General features: G+C 40.6%; 2 protein-coding genes across 2 annotated transcripts in view; one reads left to right on the forward strand and one right to left on the reverse strand.

Moving 5' to 3' along the window:
- Positions 1 to 24,971, forward strand: part of gdap1l1 (ganglioside induced differentiation associated protein 1-like 1) — a gene marked incomplete at its 3' end in the record, with an annotated part of 366,738 nt that overhangs the window by 129,956 nt on the left and 211,811 nt on the right. The window lies entirely within an intron of this gene.
- Positions 1 to 24,971, reverse strand: part of LOC310795128 (uncharacterized protein) — a gene marked incomplete at both ends in the record, with an annotated part of 148,951 nt that overhangs the window by 24,349 nt on the left and 99,631 nt on the right. Inside the window, 2 exons of the mRNA XM_083657168.1 lie at positions 1,297 to 1,418; positions 10,801 to 11,510. Coding sequence (XP_083513294.1) covers positions 1,297 to 1,418; positions 10,801 to 11,510 — 832 coding nt within the window. The remainder of the gene's footprint in view (positions 1 to 1,296; positions 1,419 to 10,800; positions 11,511 to 24,971) is intronic.

Here is a 24,971-nt window from a genome sequence, read left to right on the forward strand (position 1 = left end):
TGCTGCACACTACAATCCATACTTTGTGAGGGCAGCGGCAGTACATACTACAAGAAAGAAGTACAAGTATGGGTATTGGAACGGGGCCCAGGTTACCCAAGATAACACAGACCTAGTTGTGAGCAGTCTCATGTAGGAGCTAGCTAGCAGCTAGTGGGTGTAGTTCGGTCTAAAGAAAATAGTTCCTACATGAAACTGCTCACAACAAGGTTTGTGCATTATCTTGAATAACCGGGTCATGATTTCTGGAAAGAGACATATTGCTGTTGAGTTTTTTCAAATGTATGTTTTTGTCACGTCGACCACCACAAGCTGAGTGCCATCCAGTTCCATTGTATTTGAGAGAAGGCAGAAATCTTTAGGGCTGATATCTCCAAAACTCAGGCAACTAACACAAAACAATCTAGGTGGATAAATAGCACCACAGGTGAGAGGAAAAATATGTATTTTAGATTTTAGGGTGAGCTGTTCCTTTAAGTGAAGTTTGTCTTACACCCCGTCACAGCATTATGGCTTCTCTCCAGTGTGACTGCGTGAGGCTAGCCTGAACACTTTCTGTGAATGTGTTGTTGATGTGCTGCTAGGTCACTTGAGAGACTGAAGCTGCCCTCACATTGGTCACAGGAGAACGGCTTCTCTCCAGTGTGAATGCGCTGATGTCTTGTTAGTTGAGTTGAGCGACTGAACATTCTCGGACATAGTTCACACCAGTATGGCTTCTCTCCAGTGTGAATGTGTTGATGTATTTTTAGGGCACTTGACTGACTGAAGCTCCTCCCACATTGGTCACAGGAGAATGGCTTCTCTCCAGTGTGAATGCGTTGATGTATTTTTAGGACATTTGAGTGACTGAAGCTGCTTCCACATTGGTCACAGGAGAATGGCTTCTCTCCAGTGTGAATGCGTTGATGTATTTTTAGGACATTTGAGTGACTGAAGCTCCTCCCACATTGGTCACACGAGAATGGCTTCTCTCCAGTGTGAATGCGTTGATGTGTTTTTAGGGCACTTGAGCGACTGAAGCTCCTCCCACATTGGTCACAGGAGTACGACTTCTCTCCAGTGTGAATGCGTTGATGTCTTGTTAGGTTAGTTAACAGACTGAAGCTCCTCCCACATTGGTCACAGGAGAATGGCTTCTCTCCAGTGTGAATGCGTTGATGTGTTTTTAGGTCACCTGACTGACTGAAGCTGCTTCCACATTGGTCACAGGAGAATGGCTTCTCTCCAGTGTGAATGCATTGATGTATTTTTAGGACATTTGAGTGACTGAAGCTGCTTCCACATTGGTCACACGAGAATGGCTTCTCTCCAGTGTGAATGCGTTGATGTGTTTTTAGGTTAGTTAACTGACTGAAGCTCCTCCCACATTGGTCACAGAAGAATGGCTTCTCTCCAGTGTGAATGCGTTGATGTGTTTTTAGGGCACTTGAGTGACTGAAGCTCCTCCCACATTGGTCACAGGAGAATGGCTTCTCTCCAGTGTGAATGCGTTGATGTGTTTTTAGGTTACTTGAGAGACTGAAGCTGCTCCCACATTGGTCACAGGAGAATGGCTTCTCTCCAGTGTGAATGTGTTGATGTGTTTTTAGATCACCTGACTGACTGAAAGATGTCCCACACTGCAGAGAGCGGTGGCGTTTTGGTCTGTTGGTGTCTCTCTGTTTCATGGAGGAAGATATAAAGGATATAAGTCATTACTATCTCTGACAAAGTATTTTATGATATGAAAGCATATGCTAACAGATAAACATATCTTGTTGTATGTACTGTGTAACCAGTGTTGGGGGAGACACATTACAAAAGTAACACATTACAGGTAATATATTCCTTTTAGCCATTAGGAAATTATACCAGTTACTGTACTATGTCAAGTAATGTGAGTAACAACTTGAAACTGAGCTGCTGTCAGCTCCTCGTTAGGGTGCATTGAGTTACATTATAGGCCTTTTCCCACATGCGTACTGGAAAATTACCTGTAAGTCAATATCGGACATTTCCCTGAATTTCCCTTCACACCTCAGCGTTCGCAAGTGAGAATCTAGTCGTCAAATAGCCGGTATGTTGGGGGGTGGGGTGGGGTGGGGTGCGGCGGAGCGGGCGGCGGGCGGGGGGCGGAGGAGAGTGGCCTGGGGTCTGTGCTGCAGCAGGCCACTGAGGCCAGTCAGAAAAAAAACAACAAACACACATGGAGCCGGCGTCCACTCTTTTGATAATATTGCTGACGCGCTTTTTTCCTCAAACGTAGACAGCGACGCAGACAAATTAAGGCGAAAATGGAAAGGGATATACGTGCGAACAGAAACAGATTCATGTTCGCAGTCTTCTCCGCTCAACATCGTGCAGAATATGAAGATAGACTAAACCGGGGACAGATCATGACAGTGTTATGTACCTCTGCGCTGCTGCGTGAGACTAGAGCCGTCTGGAAGCGAGAGAGACCAGGAGGGAATTTATTTTGGGAAGATGCTCGGAACAATTTTGACGACGTGGAATGGAAGCGTCATTTTCGCATGTCCCGGTGTGTTCGACTACGTGCTGAGTCTGGTCCGACCCGCACGCAAGATCACCCGGTGGCGAAAACCACTGGAAGCGCGTTTGCGACTGGCAATAGTCCTTTGGTGGTACGCAACACCAGGGGAATATCGAACAATCAGCTGTGTATTTGGTGTTGGACTGTCTACTGTGTGCAACCTGTCCGCGAAGTCACAGCCCACTGATAGCGGAAAATGACTGGACCCCTTTCTCACCTGTCTGTCTATCGCGGCATACCGCTCTTCTGACTGGCTCAAAACTGGTGAAATGGCCGCGACGACGGGGTCGCGCTTATACCGGCACGGCGCCTTTTCCACATGCAGGCATTTGACCACGTTCCGGTCATTTTGCGGTACAATGCGCATATGGGAAAAGGGCTTATGATGCATTCATCTACTCAGTAAAGTCAAGTATTGGTTGAAGGTCAATTATAACGTTATGACTTCACACAAAAATATTAGAGGGAATTATGCCCTGTTTACTGTAACTTCCTACACTATAGTTCTAAGCAGCTTATAATAATTAAAACTACTAATGCCAAATTAAGTGAGTCTTGGCCCAAGACTTAATTTTTTATTTTGATCAAAGCACATATTTAAATAAATAATATTTATTTAAATATGTCCTTAAATATATAATCATTTCCTAATCAAATTGTGTTTTTTATGCAAATAACCACTATAGATGACAATAACAAAGTAAAAGGATAACATTTAGAACTGTGGATGGTTTACACTGACTTTAGGGCGGTTGAAAATCTTTTTCGGGACGGTGGTGTCGTTCTGCGGCTATTTTGGTGAAAGCAACGCAAAAGTAGTGTGATAAGTAACAAGTTACTCTACACAGACAATAATATTGTAAAGTAACTTATTACTTTCAAAAGAAAATAACTAGTAGGTACATTTTGAATGTAACTTGCCTAACACTGTGTGTAACATATCAGAAAATTGCACATCATAAAATAAATGACACGTTATTTTATTTCATCCAGACCTGGACAACAGCAGCAGCTTTGCATTGTGAAATATCTCATCGTAGGAAGAACCAAGCTAACAGGCTAATGTTAGCAAAGTTAGCGAGGGAGAGAGAATACTTAGTAATCATTGTGACATACAGTACAACATCGAGCTAACAGATTAAATTTACCAACAGATTCCAATTAGGGATGGGTGCGAGTACTCGAGTACTCGTTCATAACGTCAGTATTCGAGTAACGTTTCTGCTGTTCGGGTACTCGCCCCACTACCCACCCCTTTAAAAATGGTCTAAGATCTACGCACGCATCGTCATGTGGATCTGGCAGCATGAACTGCACGTGCGTCAAGTCAGCCAGAATGTACAAGTACGTCATCCGCTTTGTTGCTTTCAAAATAAAACGCTTATTAAACCTTATTTATTTTGAGTAATGCGTTACAGCCACAGTTTCACGCCATATAACATCACGAGTATTTTGATACAAGGTTTGCTGCTTCATTCGTTGAAATACTTTTTCTCCTCCAACGTGCATCAATAAGCTATTTACTTTTGTTTAAGTAACATTATTTTGAAAGTTTTAACCGGACGTTTTCCAGCTCATCCCGAAAATGGTGGCTGGAAATATTCTCCCGAATGATACGCACGCTTCTTCATAGCGCACGCCCGATAAAACTCATTCAAAACATTGCACTAGTTTACTGACTACACTGTCGTTTCCCATAACGTTAATCACAAGAAATGTGGAGAAAGAATCACTTTTTGGGAGACAATCGCTTCATGATGATCACTATTCAGCTGCAGCTGTAACGTTAATCACACTGGTCAGTTTTCACTTTTTGGCAGAACACCGGACCTTGTAATCCGTGGATTTACGTTAATGTAACAGTGATCATAAAGTAAAATGGATGATACTGGACAATAACCTGACATTGCTGGACAATGGACATGGAAATGCCTTCGCTTGTTTCACAACGTGTCTGCTCCAAAGCGCTAATGCCATCCATCCAACCATCGGAGATAGGCTACTGTCTGAGGTAGGCTTTAGATGTTAGCTTAGCGTCACCCAATATCAGTCAGTTCCTCTCCTGACAAAAAATGCTCCAGGTAGTGCTTTTTCCATGCAAAAATGCAAACGCAATGAGTGAACAGCCAGCAGATAACCCCTGCTCAGTCATTAGCAGAGTAATCACACAGACCCCCCCCCCGCGCGCGAGTGCTCGAGCACTCGTTCATAATAGAAGGAGAGTACTCGAGTATTTAAATTGGTTAAAATGCCCATCCCTAATTCCAATGTTCTCACCTCTTGTGAAGAAGTCATCTTTGTCTCTTGCTCTCTTCCTCCACCAGATCTCTTCCTGCCAATCAGCTGTGACATAATCAAACAGGTAACAGTTTGGTAAACAGGTTGGTAAGACAGGGAACACAATGATGATCATAACAAAGCTGTGAAATCAGTGTAGTGGAGTAGAAAGTACAATATTTCCTTCTGAAATTATAAGTAGGAAGTATAAATTGATTTGTGTCCACATTGATGGATGAACGAGTCAGGGAGAGGAAGCCAGCCTTGTTTCCTGTGTTGAAATAGACTAGGCCTACAGCCTGTGTGTTGAAATAGACTAGGCCTACAGCCTGTGTGTTGAAATAGACTAGGCCTACAGCCTGTGTGTTGAAATAGACTAGGCCTACAGCCTGTGTGTTGAAATAGACTAGGCCTACAGCCTGTGTGTTGAAATAGACTAGGCCTACAGCCTGTGTGTTGAAATAGACTAGGCCTACAGCCTGTGTGTTGAAATAGACTAGGCCTACAGCCTGTGTATGACCTGTACTGTACTACTCAGGTATGAATGTAACTTGCCCAACACTGTCTGTAACATGTCAGAAAATCATAAAATAAACGGCATGTTATTTGATTTGATCCAGACCTGGACAACAGCAGCAGCTTTGCATTGTGAAATATCTCATCATAAATGTAGGAAGAACCAAGCTAACAGGCTAATTAATGTTAGCAAAGTTAGCGAGGGAGGGAGAATACTTAGTAATCATTGTGACATACAGTACAATATCCTATAAATAGACGAGCTAACAGATCAAATGTACCAACAGATTCTAATGTTCTCACCTCTTGTGAAGAAGTCATTAGAGATCAGAAGAGTCAGAAGAGGTTAGAGGCGTTGTTTCTGGTAGCTGCTTGGTAACCTCGCGTCACCAGGCTCTTCTCGGCGAAGCTGCTTGGTCAGCACGAAATCCAACGTTGCCAGAGGAAGTTTGAGCATCCACAGGTGGCTCAAACCGCTATCTGGTGTGTCCGACTGTCCGTGATGATCCTCTGTAGGCAGGCGTAGCAGCGGCGTATGTCTGCTGGGTTAACGCTGATAGACGTCTTTAGCTAGCTTAGCCAACTAGCTTGCTAACAGTGCATTGACTGGAGAATAACTCTCAGTAACTTCTAGCCGAAGTCTACTATATATCCGCCAGTCTCACTTACAGTCTACACTCCCGATTAGTAGGTCACTAAACTGGTAAACTATAAGACTGTAGGAGGAAAAACGTGTTCTAAAAGTTTCTTAACTATCTGCTACTAGCAATTCACCAGCATCTCGTTTTCTTCTGCTTCTCGCTCGCTCTCCCGTCCCGATCACTTCCTCCTTCTTCTTCTACTTCTATGGATTTGATTGGCGGTTGGCAACCAGCTTAAACGTGCATTACCGCCACCTACCGGACTGGAGTGTGGAACGTTAGATATTGACAGAAAATATTAAAAGAAAAAAGGTATCTAAATCCTATCGACTAACCCAGTTTCTTTCAAATACTTTATTAACTGATTGTATATTAATCTTACTGCTTTTCCTAGTACTGTCCCTACAGTGAAGTTTAGCTTAGCTTTCTGTAAAGCTGATTTCAGTACCTTCCTCTCCTCTTCATAACTCTCACATTCCAGCAGCAACACATGTTGAACAGTTTCCTGATGGTTACAACTTGCACACTTGCCAGTTGGGTGTTTTCCTATTTTATTAAGTGTACTATGCAATCCAGTGTGTCCTATTCTGAGACGAGTCATGACTGTCTCTTCCTGCCCAGCCTACTTCCTACTCCAACCTTCTTCTGAATATTATACAGATGCCTACCTGTTTCATTTACATCCCAGTGCTCTTGCCATACTTTCTGCATATATATTTTAATAATTGACTTACCCTCCGCTTTACTTATTGGAACATCCATATCTATTAACTTAAGTGATTGCTTTGCTAATATGTCCACATCCTCATTTCCCTCTATCCCTACATGGGCAGGAACTAGGGGTGTCACAATATATCGTCCCACGAAATTTCGCGATAGTAAAACGTCACGATATGTATCGTTGAGATGAAATCTCATATCGCTTTTTTTTTTTTTTTTTTTTCCCCCAAAAATAGACAAAGAAACATCTTTGTTTGTTGAAGTTCAATGTGTGGAAAGTAGTTCAGTTGAACAAGTCTCTGAAGAGACACATGAGAAGTTATACAGGAGAGAAACCATTCAATTGAGTTTCTGGCAAAACTGTTTACTTGACAGGAAAAACTGAAGATGCATAAAAAATAGACTAAGAAAAGTCTTGTTGTTTGAGTTTGAAGAAAAACTGAAGATGCATAATGAGAATTTATACTGCTGAGAAACCTTTTAGTTCAAATTAAATCTAAGTGACGGTGTAACTCATTCTTTTTCAAGATAAGCCTTATCTCCAATCTCATGTTTTTTCTAGTTGTTATTGTAATAACAATTTCCCACAACAGCATGTTTTGTATTTGTGCATTTCAAATAAAATACTACTTTTCCAGTCATATATTGTCATTATTCAAGTTTTAAAAAATATTGTTAAAATCGTATCGTATCGTATCGTTATCGTGAACCCAGTATCGTGATACGTATCGTATCGTGAACTGAGTGTATCGTGACACCCCTAGCAGGAACCCAAACAAACCCAACAGTCATATCCCTTTTTTACAGTTCATATATATAAGATGATGAATCATAAAAACAATATCTTGTCTACATGACTTGAAAGAACTAATACTCGCAAGAGCTGCCCAGCTGTCAGAGGCAATTACTGCATTGTTTTTCCTATTGTCTACCAACCATTGCAAAGCTGTTAAAATAGCTATGAGCTCCACTGTGTATACTGACAAATGATCTGTAGTCCTTTTCTTACTCTCTACCTTATACTGTGGGATAAAGACTGCCTCTCCTGTCCGTCCAGTTTCAGGGTCTTTTGAACCATCTGTAAATAACATCAACTTGTCTATAAAGTGATGATCAATGTAACTTTGTGCTATATTCCCAGGGTGTGCATGCTTAGATTTCTCTCTCAATTGTTGCTGTATACTTAAATCTACTAATGGATTTACAAATACCCAGGGTGGGACAATTGAAGATGGAACTGTTGGACTATACTGTATATTATTTTAGATCATACCGTTTCGCTATTATATTCCCTATCCATCCAAAACTCATGAAATCTTTTTTGTTACGCTCCCAACAATCCTGTAGGATAAACTTAGTTGGATGAGAACTGTTATGACCTTGCAAATTAATCCAATAAGCTAACATGAGTTTAATTCTTCGAATCCACAATGTTCCCCCATTTCCACCTGAATTGCAGCTACTGGGGATGTCTTAAGTCCTCCACTACATACTCTAAGTCCTTGTGTTTGCTGCACGTCCAGCTTTTTAAGGTGGCTTATTGCTGCTGACATATACGCTATACATCCTTAATCTAAAGACGCTCATCAGTGCCTGATACACATTAAACAATGATGCTCTGGTTGCTCCCCAGTCTCGTCCTGACAAACATCTTAATAGATTGTTGACCTTTTTACATTTATCTTTTACTTTGTCAGTGTGCTGCTTCCAGGTCAACTTCTCATCAAATAACACTCCAAGGAATCTAATCACCCTAACCTGTTCTAAAGTGCCCATATAGTTTCAAGGATATTGTTTTCGGTCGTTTAGAAAAACATATTACTTGTGTCTTTGCTACTGATAATTTAAACCACCACTTATTTGCCCACTGTTCCACCATCTCAATTGCAGCCTGCAGTTTCCTCTGTATATATTTCAGATTCCCCCCCTATGTTTAACTGCTTGCCTACAGTCTTCATCAGAATCAGAATCAGAATCAGAAAGACTTTAATGATCCCCGGGGGGAAATTACAGTAGCTCGCTTACAGAACACACAGCATAAAATAAACAGTAGTAAATGCAATATTGAGCAAATAAGCAGAATAAGCAGAAGAACACAACATAGCATAGAATAACAGTAGTAAATGCGATAGAAAAAAATAAGTAGAATGTCTAAGTAAGCAAAAATACAGAAAATACGTAGAGTAAGTATACATTCCGTATTCATCCCACCACGGTACACTTTTCCTATCTTTACACCCTTTACTCATCGGTATCGTTTCCTTTGCTGACTGCCACCAGCTTCTTATTAAACTCATCCACATCTAATATTTCCTCTCTAATTAAAGGTTCAACCTTAACCCAACTTATTTCCTGAAAATTCTCCCAATCAGCTTTATCAAATGTCCATCTCTGTATTATAATGTCCTCTTCTTGATTCACTTCTACTCCAACCTTAATTCTTATAGGATAATGATCACTCCCCACTGTGGATTTCTTTAACAGATCTATTTAGATCTATTGCACTCTCCTTATTTTGAGCACTGCTATATCTCGTACCTCCCGCATCATTCAGACATACTAATCTCTTATCCTCTATATATTCCTCTAGAATTGAACTAGGGATGCACCAATCCACTTTTTTCACTTCCGATCCGATTCCGATACCTGAATTTGGATATCTGCCGATACCGATATTATGCGGATACCAATATTTTTCTTGAATATAGAATATAGGCAAAGATTTGGCCAATTAAAGATTTTTTTTTTAAATATAGCTTGCAAAAAGCAGACAAAATTAAGAAAATATACAAGGCAAAGAAGGATACTATTATACATGGGAAAATTACGGTGCCGCCCGCGCTGGAATTGCAAAAAAAGAAGAAAGAAATCAGATTCCGATCCGATCCGTGAATTAGTGCCAATATTGGCACCCGATACCGATATTGGATCGGATCGGCCCCATCCCTAAATTGAACCATGTGCATCTGTTGTCTCACCTCCCCACATTGCAGTGTGTGAATTAAAATCCCCACACCAGATCATTTGATCCTGAATCTGATCTAATGTATCGTGGCACAAATCTTTTACATGATTATAATAATTCACTATAACAACCTCATCTTTCTCTGTCCATATCTTAACCACTATTGACTCATATTCTTTCCCTACGTTAATTCCTTTAAATCTAGTCCCCTTCCTCACAAATGTAGCCACCCTACCACCATTCCCAGTCTTCCTATCATTCTGAATAGCTACATAATCCTGTATTACAAATTCCCACTGTGATCTCAGCCACGTTTCCTGTATACATATTACATTAGGTTTATCTTGTAAATCTGCAACACATTTTTTAAATTCGTACCCATTAGCAATAACGCTTCTTGCATTCCACTGCAGTCTAGCTAAGAACATGATGCTACCCACCACATGATGAGAGTGGTTGTGATGACAATGATTGTGACCCATGCCTTCCTCCATTCAGTGTCTTCTCAATTTCATCACATACAAGACCCTTGATTCCCAGGTATCTTTCTGCTGATTTTACTATTATTTTGATCTTCTCTCTCTTCTTATCTGTTTGTGCAGAGTAATTAATAACATCAATCATGAACAGTACATGACCCGGTTTCCCAAGATAACACAGACCTTGTTGTGAGCAGTGTCATGTAGGAACTAGCTAGCAGCTAGTGGGTGTAGTTCGGTCTAAAGAAAATAGTTCCTACATGAAACTGCTCACAACAAGGTTTGTGGATTATCTTGAATAACCGGGTCATGATTTCTGGAAAGAGACATATTGCTGATGAGTTTTTTCAAATGTATGTTTTTGTCACTTGACCACCACAAGCCGAGTGCCATCCAGTTCCATTGTATTTGAGAGAAGGCAGAAATCTTTAGGGCTGATATCTCCAAAACTCAGGCAACTAACACAAAACAATCTAGGTGGATCAAAAGCACTACAGGTGAGAGGAAAAATATGTATTTTAGATTTTAGGGTGAGCTGTCCCTTTAAGTGGAGTTTGTCTTACACCCCGTCACAGCATTATGGCTTCTCTCCAGTGTGAATGCATGAGGCTAGCCCGAACACTTTCTGTGAATGTGTTGTTGATGTGCTGCTAGGTCACTTGAGAGACTGAAGCTGCCCTCACATTGGTCACAGGAGAATGGCTTCTCTCCAATGTGAATGCGCTGATGTCTTGTTAGGTGACTTGAGCGACTGAACCTTCTCGGACATAGTTCACACCAGTATGGCTTCTCTCCGGTGTGAATGTGTTGATGTGTTTTTAGGGCACTTGACTGACTGAAGCTCCTCCCACATTGTTCACACCAGTACGGCTTCTCTCCAGTGTGAATGCGTTGATGTGTTTTTAGGGCACTTGACTTACTGAAGCTCCTCCCACATTGGTCACAGGAGAATGGCTTCTCTCCGGTGTGAATGCGTTGATGTATTTTTAGGTCACCTGACTGACTGAAGCTCTTCCCACATTGGTCACAGGAGAATGGCTTCTCTCCGGTGTGAATGCGTTGATGTGTTTTTAGGTAATCTGACTGACTGAAGCTGCTTCCACATTGGTCACAGAAGTACGGCTTCTCTCCAGTGTGAATGCGTTGATGTGTTTTTAGGGGACTTAAGCAACTGAAGCTGCTCCCACATTGGTCACAGGAGAATGGCTTCTCTCCAGTGTGAATGCGTTGATGTCTTTTTAGGTGACTTGAGCGACTGAAGCTCCTCCCACATTGGTCACAGGAGTACGACTTCTCTCCAGTGTGAATGTGTTGATGTGTTTTTAGGGCACTTGAGTGACTGAAGCTCCTCCCACATTGGTCACAGGAGAATGGCTTCTCTCCAGTGTGAATGCGTTGATGTGTTTTTAGGGCACTTGAGTGACTGAAGCTCCTCCCACATTGGTCACAGGAGTACGACTTCTCTCCAGTGTGAATGCGTTGATGTGTTTTTAGGGCACTTGAGTGACTGAAGCTCCTCCCACATTGGTCACAGGAGAATGGCTTCTCTCCAGTGTGAATGCGTTGATGTATTTTTAGGTCACCTGACTGACTGAAGCTGCTTCCACATTGGTCACAGGAGAATGGCTTCTCTCCAGTGTGAATGCGTTGATGTATTTTTAGGTGACTTGAGCGACTGAAGCTCCTCCCACATTGGTCACAGGAGTACGACTTCTCTCCAGTGTGAATGCGTTGATGTGTTTTTAGGCCACCTGACTGACTGAAGCTCCTCCCACATTGGTCACAGGAGAATGGCTTCTCTCCAGTGTGAATGCGTTGATGTGTTTTTAGGTCACCTGACTGACTGAAAGATGTCCCACACTGCAGAGAGCGGTGGCGTTTTGGTCTGTTGGTGTCTCTCTGTTTCATGGAGGAAGATATAAAGGATATAAGTCATTACTATCTCTGACAAAGTATTTTATGATATGAAAGCATATGCTAACAGATAAACATATCTTGTTGTATGTACTGTGTAACCAGTGTTGGGGTAGACACATTACAAAACTAACGCATTACAGGTAATATATTACTTTTAGCAGTAACACAGTAATGTAACGCCAATAGGATTTTGGTAATATTATATCAGTTACTGTACTGTGTCAAGTAATGTGAGTTACAACTTGAAACTGAGCTGCTGTCAGCTCTTCGTTAGGGTGCATTGAGTTACATTATGATGCATTCATCTACTCAGTAAAGTCAAGTATTGGTTGAAGGTCAATTATAACGTTATGACTTCACACAAAAATATTAGAGGGAATTATGCCCTGTTTACTTTCACTTCCTACACTATAGTTCTAAGCAGCTTATAATAATTAAAACTACTAATGCCAAGACTTCTTTTTATTTTTATCAAAGCACATATTTAAATAAAGATATAATCATTTCCTAATCAAATTGTGTTTTTGATGCAAATAACCACTATAGATGACAATAACAAAGTAAAAGGATAACATTTAGAACTGTGGACAGTTTACATTGACTTTAGGGCGGTTGACATTCGTTTTCGGGACGGTGGTGTCATCATAAAATGTCACATCATAAAATAAATGGCACGTTATTTTATTTCATCCAGACCTGGACAACAGCAGCAGCTTTGCATTGTGAATAGGGCTGGGTTAAAAAAAAACAAATTTTATTTTAGTCCTTTGATATCGATTCATATGTCCAAAGAGATCGTTTATTTTATTTTTTATTTTTTAATAAACATAGGCTATAATATTATAGGCTGTGTGTGGTAGTTGAAACATAGTTTCAAGTTGACATTTATTTATGTTTGTAGTTGAAACAAAAACATAAATACTGTAGGCTACATAAATGGAAATGTTTGATCATTATTACTTTTAGAAATGATATACGGTAGGCTGAAATCAAATCACTGTGCATAATTGTGAAAGTGTCTTTATTGACAGATGAAAAGGTTGTTATTTACCATTTTTCACCACCTGGTGGGTAAATATATGTGTAACTAAAACCATTAAAATTGACAACAGGTCTGTAACTTCTTTTCCCATGTATCTACCGGTCCTTGGCACAAAAAAGGTTGGGAACCCCTGTGTTACATAACTGGACAGTCATGTAATTCAGGTTACAGCTAAAAAAAACATGTCTATGGTATCACTAACCAAATCGATATTGAAATTAATCGAATCGGAATCGAATCGGGATTAATCGATTCAGAATCTTGTGAATCGGAATCGAATCGATTCTTGAAATTTGAACCAATACCCAGCCCTTATTGTGAAATATCTCATCATAAATGTAGGAAGAACCACGCCAAACAGGCTAATGTTAGCAAAGTTAGCGAGGGAGAGAGAATACTTAGTAATCATTGTGACATACAGTACAACATCCTATAAATAGACAAGCTAACAGATTAAATGTACCAACAGATTCTAATGTTCTCACCTCTTGTGAAGAAGTCATCTTTGTCTCTTGCTCTCTTCCTCCACCAGATCTCTTCCTGCCAATCAGCTGTGACATAATCAAAGAGACTGTTGGTAAGACAGGAAACACAATGATGATCATAACAATGCTGTGAAATCAGTGTAGTGGAGTAGAAAGTATCAATATTTGCCTCTGAAATTATAAGTAGGAAGTATAAATTGACTTGTGTCCACATTCATGCCCAGGTTAATGTTCGGCCCAGAGCAGCCGCAGAGGAACCAATCAGGAAGAGGAAGCCAGCCCTATCTGACTTATTTCCTGTGTTGAAATAGACTAGGCCTACAGCCTGTGTGTTGAAATAGACTAGGCCTACAGCCTGTGTGTTGAAATAGACTAGGCCTACAGCCTGTGTGTTGAAATAGACTAGGCCTACAGCCTGTGTGTTGAAATAGACTAGGCCTACAGCCTGTGTGTTGAAGTAGACTAGGCCTACAGCCTGTGAAACACGGACTGTGTTTTGAAGTGTGACTTCTCTAGATGATAAATGTTCTCACATGCTGACATGCAGCCACTACACTACAGCATGTCTGACAAGAACACAACGAGACAACGTACACTATGTTGGTTACACTATGTTACTGTCCTCTTGTCTTTCTGTTACAAGTAGGCCTATTGTTATGTGTGCTTCTACAGGAAGACAAGGATACAACAAATACTAGATTTACATTGGTGTCATATACAGATGCAAATGACTCGGCATAACAATGTAAATGAACTCTTATTACATATATGATTGAAATGGATATGACTTACATTTAGCCGCCCGCACAGATAGAAGTGACTAAGCAGAATGGGTCAACAAGCGCACCACTCCTTCTTCCCCTTTTGCTTATTCTTCCTCTTTTAGGTTTCATGGCGGCTGGCATCCATGTGTTGCATTATACCGCCACCTACTGTATTTATAAAAGCATCACATTTCAAACTACTACAGTATGTCAATACTACTAACAAGAATGCCAGCGTCCAATTTGTCTTTTCATGTTTGCTTAGACCTTTTTCTTTAATCCTGTGTATGACTGTCTGTTGGGGTCTTGAGTGCTGAGATACATCAAAAACGTTTGTTGTATTTTTTTGTTTTACGTGGGTGATGTCTGGCCTTCAGAAACGGTGGTGCAGCTGATTCAAATAACATCCCACTGTGTCACCCTGATGAACAACATATTCACAAACCATTATGGAAAACAACACTGAGTGGATTATTAACGAACCACATTGACTGAGTTTCCCAACAAAGAAGCTTCTTAAGGAGTTAAGAAGCTTCTTAAGGAGTTAAGAAGGCTCCAAAGAAGTGTTTCCCAAACGCCTTCTTAACAGCTTTCTTAACACTTAGCTAAAGAAGGCTCTTAAGAAGCATCTTAACTGGAGCTGTCCACCATCTCGATGTAAGAGGTCCTCTGCGGCCCACTAGATGGCACTCTGAGCCCACCAGTGGGCCACGACCCAGTGGTTGAGAAACACTGTTGTAGAATAACCTAATCGTGGTCATGTTGAACAAGAACTTCTTCTATTAAACATTATTTATTTCAGACATGGACTGCAGTTCAAATTGCTTTATATACACAGCATACAACAAAATTGCGAGAAACACTACAGAATTTAAGTGACATTGGGTTCTGTGAAAGGTGCTATATAAATCCACAACATTCTTATTATAAAAGGAATCCATTCTGATTAGAGGAATATAGCCTACGGTAAAACATTTAAAACACAAGTAACCATACATACAGGGGAGATTTTCAAGTGTTGCCCAATTTTAAACACTAAAGGGTGCATGAAAGAAAGGAAAAAGGGAAAAACACAAGAGGAACAGTGGACACAAGTATCTCCTTTTGCCTGACGCGGCTGGATCTGCCAGTGTTTCGTCATTAAGAAGGTGTTAAGAATGCCCCAGACCCTTCTTACAAAACCTTCTTAACGAAAGATCATCTTAGCGCTAAGAAGCTTTTGGGAAACGCAGCCTTCTTAAGGGAAGATAATTTTAGGCTAAGAAGCAATCGGGAAACGCGTTGGCTTCTTACGGGAGCCTTAAGAAGGGTCAACAAAGCTTCTTAGCGCTAAGAAGCTTTTGGGAAACGCATGCCTTCATATGAAAGATCATCTTAGGCTAAGAAGCAATTGGGAAACGTGTTTGCTTCTTAAGGGGGCCTTAAGAACTGAAGGGTTAAAGAAGCTTCTTAGCGCTAAGAAGCTTTTGGGAAACCCAGCCCTTAGCGATCACCTGCCTGTCTTTTCATTTCATGAATGTGATTATAGGAAGAAGAGGGAGTTTAATTAAGGAAATAAAATACAGGAGAAGCAGAACTGACAAATCTATAGTTGCATTTAGAAGCAGTGTTGGGCAAGTTACTTTCAAAATGTAATATACTACATATTACTAGTTATTCATTTGAAAGTAATAAGTTACTTTACAATATTACTGTCTGTGTAGAGTAACTCGTTACTTTAGAATATTAGTCTGTGTAGAGTAACTCGTTACTTATTACACTACTTTTGCATTACTTTCACCAAAACAACAGCAGCAGCAGAATGACATCGCTGCCCCAGAGCCATCCCGAAAAAGAATGTCAACCGCCTTGAAGTCAGTGTAAACAATACAAAATTCTAAATGTTATTCTTTTCCTTTGTTATTGTCATCTATAGTGGTTATTTGCATAAAAACAGACCGTTTGATTAGGAAATTATTTTATCTTTATTTAAATGTGTGCTTTGATTAAAAAATTAAAAATAAATGTGTAACTTGAGTTACTTGACAAAGTAACTGGTATAATATTACTGAAATCCTATAAGTAATAAGTTATTACTGAGTTACTGCTAAAAGTAATATATTACATGTGATATGTTACTATTGTAATGAGTTACCCCCAACACTGTTTAGAAATGATTTATAACTTGAATGGAGTATGTGAAGAATCTGACTTTGACAAAGGATAATATGCTTTATTTTTAGACATATTCAACACTTTTAGGGATGCACAATATATCGGCAATCATATTGGTATTGGCCGATGTTAGTCATTTTTTAACATATCGGCATATGTTAAATCAGAAACGGTGGTGCAGCCGATTCAAATAACATCCCACTGTGCCACCCTGATGAACAACATATTCACAAACCATTATGGAAAACAACACTGAGTGGATTATTAATTAACGACATTAGCGATCACCTGCCTGTCTTTTCAATTCATCAATGTGATTATAGGAAGAAGAGGGAGTTTAATTAAGGAAATAAAATACAAGAGAAGCAGAACTGACAAATTTATAGTTGCATTTAGAAATGATTGAATGATTTATAACTGGAATGGAGTATGTGAAGAATCTGACTTTGACAAAGGATCATAATGCTTTATTTTCAACACTTTTAGGGATGCACGATATATCGGCAATCATATTGGTATTGGCTGATGTCAGTCATTCTTTAACATATCGGCATTATGTTAAATAGGTCCGATGTTGCAATGTTAATATTGGTTATCGGTAGCCAAAATGTTCACATTGAGATTAAACAATGTGGTAAATCTATGAATTATGGGCTTTTCCAAATGTTTTGGAAAGATATGCATTCCTTTTTCAAAACCAGTGTTTACATGTGTTTTTCAATATGTACAAAATTGTATTATCATAGAAATGTGTTTTTATACAGATCATATCGACATCGGTAAATATCGGTTAGCGGCCATAACAGCAATGTCAATATCGGTTATCGGTATCGGCCAAAATTTTCATATCGGTGCTGCATCCCTAAACACTTTATATGAGAAAAATGTCCCATTAAAACAGTAGAGCAACAAGGATATTTACGCACTAGTAGAGACAGCGATATGGAGACATATGGAGACACTAGTAGAGACAGCGATATGGAGACATATGGAGACACTAGTAGGGACAGTGATATGAGACATATGGAGACACTAGTAGGGACAGTGATATGAAGACATATGGAGACACTAGTAGGGACAGTGATATGATACATATGGAGACACTAGTAGGGACAGTGATATGATACATATGGAGACACTAGTAGAGACAGTGATATGATACATATGGAGACACTAGTAGAGACAGTGATATGAGACATATGGAGACACTAGTAGGGACAGTGATATGGAGACATATGGAGACACTAGTAGGGACAGTGATATGAAGACATATGGAGACACTAGTAGGGACAGTGATATGATACATATGGAGACACTAGTAGGGACAGTGATATGAGACATATGGAGACACTAGTAGGGACAGTGATATGATACATATGGAGACACTAGTAGAGACAGTGATATGATACATATGGAGACACTAGTAGAGACAGTGATATGAGACATATGGAGACACTAGTAGGGACAGTGATATGGAGACATATGGAGACACTAGTAGAGACAGTGATATGATACATATGGAGACACTAGTAGGGACAGTGATATGATACATATGGAGACACTAGTAGAGACAGTGATATGGAGACACTAGTAGGGACAGTGATATGAAGACATATGGAGACACTAGTAGGGACAGTGATATGAAGACATATGGAGACACTAGTAGGGACAGTGATATGAAGACATATGGAGACACTAGTAGGGACAGTGATATGGAGACATATGAGACACTAGTAGGAACAGTGATATGGAGACACTAGTAGGGACAGTGATATGGAGACATATGGAGACACTAGTAGAGACAGTGATATGGAGACATATGGAGACACTAGTAGAGACAGTGATATGGAGACATATGGAGACACTAGTAGAGACAGTGATATGAGACATATGGAGACACTAGTAGGAACAGTGATATGGAGACACTAGCAGGGACAGTGATATGGAGACATATGGAGACACTAGTAGGAACAGTGATATGGAGACACTAGTAGGGACAGTGATATGGAGACATATGGAGACACTAGTAGAGACAGTGATATGGAGACATATGGAGACACTAGTAGAGACAGTGATATGAGACATATGGAGACACTAGTAGGAACAGTGATATGGAGACACTAGTAGGGACAGTGATATGGAGACATATGGAGACACTAGTAGGAACAGTGATATGGAGACACTAGTAGGGACAGTGATATGGAGACATATGGAGACACTAGTAGAGACAGTGATATGGAGACATATGGAGACACTAGTAGAGACAGTGATATGAGACATATGGAGACACTAGTAGGAACAGTGATATGGAGACACTAGTAGGGACAGTGATATGGAGACATATGGAGACACTAGTAGGAACAGTGATATGGAGACACTAGTAGAGACAGTGATATGGAGACATATGGAGACACTAGTAGAGACAGTGATATGAGACATATGGAGACACTAGTAGGAACAGTGATATGGAGACACTAGTAGGGACAGTGATATGGAGACATATGGAGACACTAGTAGAGACAGTGATATGGAGACATATGGAGACACTAGTAGAGACAGTGATATGGAGACATATGGAGACACTAGTAGAGACAGTGATATGAGACATATGGAGACACTAGTAGGAACAGTGATATGAGACATATGGAGACACTAGTAGGGACAGTGATATGGAGACATATGGAGACACTAGTAGAGACAGTGATATGGAGACCTATGGAGACACTAGTAGGGACAGTGATATGGAGACATATGGAGACACTAGTAGAGACAGTGATATGGAGACATATGGAGACACTAGTAGAGACAGTGATATGGAGACATATGGAGACACTAGTAGAGACAGTGATATGAGACATATGGAGACACTAGTAGGAACAGTGATATGAGACATATGGAGACACTAGTAGGGACAGTGATATGGAGACATATGGAGACACTAGTAGAGACAGTGATATGGAGACCTATGGAGACACTAGTAGGGACAGTGATATGGAGACACTAGTAGAGACAGTGATATGGAGACACTAGTAGAGACAGTGATATGAGACATATGGAGACACTAGTAGGAACAGTGATATGGAGACACTAGTAGGGACAGTGATATGGAGACATATGGAGACACTAGTAGGAACAGTGATATGGAGACACTAGTAGGGACAGTGATATGGAGACATATGGAGACACTAGTAGAGACAGTGATATGGAGACATATGGAGACACTAGTAGAGACAGTGATATGGAGACATATGGAGACACTAGTAGAGACAGTGATATGAAGACATATGGAGACACTAGTAGAGACAGTGATATGAGACATATGGAGACACTAGTAGGAACAGTGATATGAGACATATGGAGACACTAGTAGGGACAGTGATATGAGACATATGGAGACACTAGTAGGGACAGTGATATGGAGACCTATGGAGACACTAGTAGGGACAGTGATATGGAGACATATGGAGACACTAGTAGAGACAGCGATATGGAGACATATGGAGACACTAGTAGAGACAGTGATATGAGACATATGGAGACACTAGTAGAGACAGTGATATGAGACATATGGAGACACTAGTAGGGACAGTGATATGGAGACCTATGGAGACACTAGTAGGGACAGTGATATGGAGACATTTGACCTTAATTATGAGCGGTCAGCTGAAATCATTCTGGAAACTGCAGGCAGCAAGTTCACCTGTTGTTGCTTGGCAACTCCTGGTAGTGCACTCCTAAGGGAACAACTCCTGGTAGTGCACTCCTAAGGGAACAACTCCTGGTAGTGCACTCCTAAGGGAACAATTTCTGGTAGTGCACTCCTAAGGGAACAACTCCTGGTAGTGCACCCCTAAGGGAACAACTCCTGGTAGTGCACTCCTAAGGGAACAACTCCTGGTAGTGCACTCCTAAGGGAACAACTTCTGGTAGTGCACTCCTAAGGGAACAACTCCTGGTAGTGCACTCCTAAGGGAACAACTCCTGGTAGTGCACTCCTAAGGGAACAACTTCTGGTAGTGCACTCCTAAGGGAACAACTCCTGGTAGTGCACTCCTAAGGGAACAACTTCTGGTAGTGCACTCCTAAGGGAACTATTTGTTGCTTGGCGGAGACAAATGACAGACAGAAAGCATCACAGCCCTCCCTCTTGTGTGATAGTGCTTAAAGGGACAGCTCACCCTAAAATCCAAAATGACATGTTTTTCCTCTTACATGTACTGCTATTTATCCAACGACATCGTTTTGGTGTGAGTTGCTGAGTTTTGGAGATATCAGGCGTAGAGATTTCTGACTTTTCTACAATACAATGGAACTGGATGGCACTTGGCTTGTGCTGCTCAAAACGGCAAAAACATACATTTGAAAAACTCAACAGCAATGTCTGTTTCCAGAAATAATGACCAGGTTACCCAAGATAACACAGACCTAGTTGTGAGCAGTCTCATGTAGGAGCTAGCTAGCAGCTAGTGGGTGGAGTTCGGTCTAAAGAAAATAGTTCCTACATGAAACTGCTCACAACAAGGTTTGTGCATTATCTTGAATAACCGGGTCATGATTTCTGGAAAGAGACATTGCTGTTGAGTTTTTTCAAATGTATGTTTTTGTCACTTCGACCACCACAAGCTGAGTGCCATCCAGTTCCATTGTATTTGAGAGAAGGCAGAAATCTTTAGGGCTGATATCTCCAAAACTCAGGCAACTAACACAAAACAATCTAGGTGGATAAATAGCACCACAGGTGAGAGGAAAAATATGTATTGTGGATTTTAGGGTGAGCTGTCCCTTTAAGTGAAGTTTGTCTTACACCCCGTCACAGCATTATGGCTTCTCTCCAGTGCGAATGCGTGAGGCTAGCCCGAACACTTTCTGTGAATGTGTTGTTGATGTAATGCTAGGTCACTTGAGAGACTGAAGCTGCCCTCACATTGGTCACAGGAGTACGGCTTCTCTCCAGTGTGAATGCGCTGATGTCTTGTTAGGTGACTTGAGTGACTGAACATTCTCAGACATAGTTCACACCAGTATGGCTTCTCTCCAGTGTGAATGCGTTGATGTGTTTTTAGGGCACTTGACTGACTGAAGCTCCTCCCACATTGGTCACAGGAGAATGGCTTCTCTCCAGTGTGAATGCGTTGATGTCTTTTTAGGTGACTTGAGAGACTGAAGCTCCTCCCACATTGGTCACAGGAGTACGGCTTCTCTCCAGTGTGAATGCGTTGATGTCTTTTTAGGTGACTTGAGTGACTGAAGCTCCTCCCACATTGGTCACAGGAGAATGGCTTCTCTCCAGTGTGAATGCGTTGATGTGTTTTTAGGTCACCTGACTGACTGAAGCTCCTCCCACATTGGTCACAGGAGAATGGCTTCTCTCCAGTGTGAATGCGTTGATGTGTTTTTAGGTCACCTGACTGACTGAAGCTGCTCCCACATTGGTCACAGGAGAATGGCTTCTCTCCAGTGTGAATGCGTTGATGTCTTTTTAGGTGACTTAAGTGACTGAAGGTCCTCCCACATTGGTCACAGGAGAATGGCTTCTCTCCAGTGTGAATGCGTTGATGTGTTTTTAGGTGACTTGAGTGACTGAAGCTCCTCCCACATTGGTCACAGGAGAATGGCTTCTCTCCAGTGTGAATGCGTTGATGTGTTTTTAGGTCACCTGACTGACTGAAGCTCCTCCCACATTGGTCACAGGAGAATGGCTTCTCTCCAGTGTGAATGTGTTGATGTGTTTTTAGGACATTTGAGTGACTGAAGCTCCTCCCACATTGATCACAGGTGAATGGCTTTTCTCCAGTGTGAATGCGTTGATGTTTTTTTAGGTTACTTGAGTGACTGAAGCTCCTCCCACATTGGTCACAGGAGAATGGCTTCTCTCCAGTGTGAATGCGTTGATGTCTTTTTAGGGTACTTGACTTACTGAAGCTCCTCCCACATTGGTCACAGGAGATTGAGAATGGCTTCTCTCCAGTGTGAATGCGTTGATGTTTTTTTAGGTTACTTGACTGACTGAAGCTCCTCCCACATTGGTCACAGGAGAATGGCTTCTCTCCAGTGTGAATGCGTTGATGTATTTTTAGGTCACCTGACTGACTGAAGCTCCTCCCACATTGGTCACAGGAGTACGACTTCTCTCCAGTGTGAATGCGTTGATGTCTTTTTAGGTCACTTGACTGACTGAAGCTCCTCCCACATTGGTCACAGGAGAATGGCTTCTCTCCAGTGTGAATGTGTTGATGTGTTTTTAGATCACCTGACTGACTGAAAGATGTCCCACACTGCAGAGAGCGGTGGCATTTTGGTCTGTTGGTGTCTCTCTGTTTCATGGAGGAAGATATAAAGGATATAAGTCATTACTATATCTGACCAAGTATTTTATGATATGAAAGCATATGCTAACAGATAAACATATCTTGTTGTATGTACTGTGTAACCAGTGTTGGGGTAGACACATTACAAAAGTAACACATTAGAGGTAATATATTACTTTTAGCCATTAGGAAATTATACCAGTTACTGTACTATGTCAAGTAATGTCAACAACTTGAAACTGAGCTGCTGTCAGCTCCTCGTTAGGGTGCATTGAGTTACATTATGATGCATTCATCTACTCAGTAAAGTCAAGTATTGGTTGAAGGTCAATTATAACGTTATGACTTCACACAAAAATATTAGAGGGAATTATGCCCTGTTTACTGTAACTTCCTACACTATAGTTCTAAGCAGCTTATAATAATTAAAACTACTAATGCCAAGAGTCTTGGCATTAGGGGTGTCAAAAATAATCGATTATAAGATGCATCGCGATGCGGACGTGCACGATTCTGCATCGATTAACAAATATCAAAAATCGATTATATAAAAAATAAAAAATAAATTATAATCAAATAAAATAGAATGTAAGTACATGCAGTTGTTTATTTTAATTATGGATCATAATACAATGCAATTCCAAATGCACTTTTATTTTAAAAGTAGCCACACAGTGAGAAAAAATAAAGTGAGAAAAAATAAATCATGTATTGCGGAAAAAGTGATGCATCGATTTAAGATGCATCGTGATGCATCGTTTAATCGAATCGAATCGTTGACAGATGAATCGTAATCGAATCGTGAGGCGAGTGAAGATTCACAGCCCTACTTGGCATTAGTAGTTTTAATTAATTAAGTCTTGGACCAAGACTTAATTTTTTATTTTGATCAAAGCACATATTTAAATAAATTCCTTAAATATATAATCATTTCCTAATCAAATTGTGTTTTTTTATGCAGATAACCACTATAGATGAGAATAACAAAGTAAAAGGATAAGATTTAGAACTGTGGATGGTTTACACTGACTTTAGGGCGGTTGAAAATCTTTTTTGGGACGGTGGTGTCGTTCTGCGGTTATTTTGGTGAAAGCAACGCAAAAGTAGTGTGATAAGTAACAAGTTACTCTACACAGACAATAATATTGTAAAGTAACTTATTACTTTCAAAAGAAAATAACTAGTAGGTACATTTTGAATGTAACTTGCGCAACACTGTGTGTAACATATCAGAAAATTGCACATCATAAAATAAATAACACGTTATTTTATTTCATCCAGACCTGGACAACAGCAGCAGCTTTGCATTGTGAAATATCTCATCGTAGGAAGAACCAAGCTAACAGGCTAATGTTAGCAAAGTTAGCGAGGGAGAGAGAATACTTAGTAATCATTGTGACATACAGTACAACATCGTGCTAACAGCGAGCTAACAGATTAAATTTACCAACAGATTCCAATTAGGGATGGGTGCGAGTACTCGGGTACTCGAGCACCCGTTCATAACGTCAGTATTCGAGTAACGTTTCTGCTGTTCGGGTACTCGCCCCACTCCCCACCCCTTTAAAAATGGTCTAAGATCTACGCACGCATCGTCATGTGGATCTGGCAGCATGAACTGCACGGGCGTCAAGTCAGCCAGAATGTACAAGTACGTCATCCGCTTTGTTGCTTTCAAAATAAAACGCTTATTGTAACGTAACCTTATTTATTTTGAGTAATGCGTTACAGCCACAGTTTCACGCCATATAACATCACGAGTATTTTGATACAAGGTTTGCTGCTTCATTCGTTGAAATACTTTTTCTCCTCCAACGTGCATCAATAAGCTATTTACTTTTGTTTACGTAACATTATTTTGAAAGTTTTAACCGGAAGTTTTCCAGCTCATCCCGAAAATGGTGGCTGGAAATATTCTCCCGAATGATACGCACGCTTCTTCATAGCGCACGCCCGATAAAACTCATTCAAAACATTGCACTAGTTTACTGACTACACTGTCGTTTCCCATAACGTTAGTCACAAAAATGTGGAGAAAGAATCACTTTTTGGGAGACAATCGCTTCATGGTGATCACTATTCAGCTGCAGCTGTAACGTTAATCACACTGGTCAGTTTTCACTTTTTGGCAGAACACCGGACCTTGTAATCCGTGGATTTACGTTAATGT

The sequence above is a fragment of the Poromitra crassiceps genome (assembly GCF_964638095.1).
Source record: "Poromitra crassiceps genome assembly, chromosome: 20".
Lineage (NCBI taxonomy): Eukaryota > Metazoa > Chordata > Actinopteri > Beryciformes > Melamphaidae > Poromitra > Poromitra crassiceps.